At 43.1% G+C, this 3,439-nt stretch overlaps 1 protein-coding gene across 1 annotated transcript; it reads left to right on the top strand.

The window, feature by feature from the left end:
- The first annotated feature begins 1,412 nt into the window (after positions 1–1,412).
- Positions 1,413–3,080, top strand: six3b (SIX homeobox 3b). The gene is made up of 2 exons (XM_028568321.1): positions 1,413–2,186; positions 2,760–3,080. The coding sequence occupies exons 1-2, from the start codon at positions 1,492–1,494 to the stop codon at positions 2,896–2,898; spliced, it is 834 nt and encodes a 277-aa protein (XP_028424122.1). The 5' UTR covers positions 1,413–1,491; the 3' UTR covers positions 2,899–3,080.
- The last annotated feature ends 359 nt before the right edge of the window (positions 3,081–3,439 follow it).

Here is a 3,439-nt window from a genome sequence, read left to right as displayed (position 1 = left end):
CACACAAACACACACAAACTAACTCTGCACTAAAGGTGCCACACTCCAAAGCATATGGCCCGGGGCAACCAAAAATGTGTTAATGCTGATTGAATATGCTGCTCTATTAGACTAATGTTAGCAGGCTGTGCAGGCCCGATGCTAATCCAAGGTAACAAAATGGAGCTAGAGCTGCAGCTTATCTCTGAACTTATGAATATTAGAGAATAGAAAAGTGATTAGAAAGTGATTAGAGTGGAGGGAGACCACTTAGAGAGAAACATACGCTTTCAGATCTGGGTGACATTTCCAATCCCAACATCCACATCACTGCTATTATAACTGATGCAAGCAGCTTACCTGCAGGACCAGAGAGGTTAGAGATTTAGTTTAAACTGAGGTCAGTTTTGTTTCAAGATGTTTTTCCTCCTGTTGTACCACAGTCTGTTTTTCTCTGTTTAAGGGGCCCTACTGGTCTTTTTGTTATTTGGTTATTATTTGTTTATTGTCATGTATTCATTGTTAGTTTTTTTTTTTAAATCAAGCGTAATAATTGCCTTGTGTTTGTCTTCACACATCACATGGCTGTTTTGTTGGTCATTGTGATGTAAAAAAAGAGGAGAGGAAACCACTTTAAATTGATTTTAATTTGGAGAACTGGCAGCAGTGTAGGCCTATATAATACATGTACTAAAAATAATTAACTATTTTATACTACTCTTTTCAAAACAAAGTGCTTTACTTGGTTGAACCAGGATTAAAACATTTCAGGACCCCTGTGAGACAAATATAAGCAGGCAACTGGACATAATACAAACATTAAATGGAATAAACAATAATATAAGAAAAAAACAGTAGTCGTAACAATAATAATAATAATAATAATAATGATACATAGAAACATGTTGAAAATAAAACAGTGTGCTAGCATTAATTAAAAGCTAAGCGATTTTAAAGATAAGTTGTGTACTGTTTGTTAAACATCTTACAAATATGAAGTATTTACACCACAACAATGTAAAACGGTACATTTTTTTTATTACTAACACATAATCTCAAATAAAATGTGTAACTGTAACGCCAAATGAGATATGTTTTGGTCATCTTGTAGGCCTACTGATTCTAATTTACCGCCTGATATGTTTCTAGCACTTTCACTCGTTTTAATCTGTTTTAGAGCTCCGGAAAAAAAAAACTAGTAGGCTAAGTGGCACTTCGGTTAACTTTTTTTCTTCTTCCTGTTTAATGAAATGGTTCACAATAGAGAGTCATTTCAGGGAGTTCTTTCTGTGTCCAGCTTGTTAAAAGGAGGGAGATAAATCCTCGGCGTTTGATTGACAGTGCTGCCATGACAACCCCACATCAGCTCCAGGGTGTCCGTCCAATAAGGAGTCAGATTAAGGATCCCTCCCTGACTCCCAGGTGAGCTAAAGAGTCAGACTTCAGCAGATTTCTGTCAGACGGTTTCCGAGACACACTTCGTCTCCTCTCTGGTTTCGCTCTGTCATCCAGATGGTGTTCCGATCGCCGTTCGACGTTTTCTCAGCCTCCCGTATCCTCCTGCCACACTTCGCTGATGGGCCTCCTATTCTGTCCCGCTCCCGGTCCCCGGAGGACCATCCTTCCGCCTGTCCTCCCCTGGCTCTCCCTGGGTTGTGTTTCTCCGCGGCGCAGATCGCCAGCGTCTGCGAGACTCTGGAGGAGACCGGAGACATCGAGCGGCTGGCCCGCTTCCTCTGGTCACTCCCGGTGACCGCAGACGGTCGCGACTCCATCTCTGAGCACGAGTCCGTGCAGCGGGCTCGCGCCGTGGTGGCCTACCACACGGGAAGTTTCCGCGAGCTTTATCACATCCTGGAGACGCACCGCTTTACGCGCGACTCGCACGGTAAACTGCAGGCGATGTGGCTCGAAGCTCACTACCGGGAGGCAGAGAAGCTCCGGGGGCGACCGCTCGGACCTGTTGACAAGTACCGCGTGAGGAAGAAGTTCCCGTTACCGAAGACAATCTGGGACGGTGAGCAGAAGACGCACTGCTTCAAAGAGCGCACGCGGGGACTGCTAAGAGAGTGGTACCTGCAGGACCCGTACCCGAACCCAGGGAAGAAGCGGGAGCTGGCGCACGCAACCGGACTCACACCGACTCAAGTTGGGAACTGGTTCAAAAACCGGAGACAGAGAGACCGGGCGGCAGCAGCCAAAAACAGGTCAGTGACTTTGGCTTGAAATAAGTTTCAGTCCAAGTAACAGTTTATTTTATTAATATATTATCGAAATACTATTAAAATCAATGCAACTCTAAATGTCCAAAAAGCAAGCAGACTCCTTACTAATAATCATCCATTTACTCTTTCACTCTCTCGCTGAGGCAATTTCGTCTCCATGGGTAGGTTGTGCGTAAAGGGGCAATTCATGCGTAAAGGGCCACGGCCATTCAGCTTGTAGGTTTTTGTTTTCATTCTGTCAGTCTGACCTGGACGATCTTTCTTCCTTCTCTCTCTCACTAAAATTTGCTGCAGGGTCAGTGTGTGGGTCAACCACCCTGCCAGTGAAATCAAAACATGCATGAATGGGTGCAAATTGCTCTACACACAATGGCTTTATTTCCAAGATTTCGATCAATTTTAACCATTCATGTGGTTAGTTAGGATTTGTATTTGTTCTCTTTTTTTCACAAGAACAAAACAACACGTTTTGTTTTTGAATTTTAACTTAACTTAACTTAACTGCATTTTACTAGTTTTTCCCCACTATTAACTTCATTTACTCTTGATTTTCAGGTTGCAGCACCACCGGATGTGTCCCGACGGTGCGCGGTCACTTAGCGGAGGAGAGTGCAGTCCAGACGAAAGCGGGGAGCGCGCAGATAGGGAAACTCTGCTTTCAGTAACGGACAGTGACTCTGACTTGGATGTTTGAGACTAAATTATGAAATGGACCTTCAGGGGCCTATGATGGTCAGTCGTGGATTACCGTAGAGAGGAGGATGATGTAGCCATGTGTACACAAGGCTGATCAGGGTTTGGGTTGCAATAAATGTTCAGGGCATAAAAAAAAAAAAGAAGCTTCATCCTAAATGTTACCCCAGCCCACCAAACCGATAATGTTAGAGGTTACATGAAGATTTTTTTGTTCTTTTGTTTCCTGAAAATATGATTGATTTTTGTCTGTGAGGCTGGTTTTCTGTATTTTTTCTTTTTTTTATTATTATTATTTTTTTATCACCAGCTGCAGATCAGACCCACATTTTTGGTTTTGAACTACATCACTGGATGGTGACTGCACATCTGTTGACCCAGCTTACACCATCAAGCTGATTAAACTGACATCAAGCCGTGGATCCCTGTTGGACTTTAAACCAGGGAGTGGGACCCCCACATGGGAGGACATTTATAGACTGAAACCTGCCAGTGAGCTAATCACTCTAATTTTCTCTAATTATGTGTCATTGTTATTATTA

The sequence above is a fragment of the Perca flavescens genome, chromosome 21 (assembly GCF_004354835.1).
Source record: "Perca flavescens isolate YP-PL-M2 chromosome 21, PFLA_1.0, whole genome shotgun sequence".
In the NCBI taxonomy this organism is placed as follows: domain Eukaryota; kingdom Metazoa; phylum Chordata; class Actinopteri; order Perciformes; family Percidae; genus Perca; species Perca flavescens.
The sequence above is the reverse complement of the archived record's forward strand: the minus strand, read 5'-3'. Positions and strand labels throughout refer to the sequence as shown.

What these genes read in the sequence shown, in the direction of transcription:
- six3b (XM_028568321.1), top strand. Translation starts at nt 1,492, where the DNA reads ATGGTGTTCCGATCGCCGTTCGACGTTTTCTCAGCCTCCCGTATCCTC. An exon ending in GCGGCAGCAGCCAAAAACAG is followed by an intron (nt 2,187 to 2,759) that starts GTCAGTGACTTT and finishes CTTGATTTTCAG; the next exon opens with GTTGCAGCACCACCGGATGT.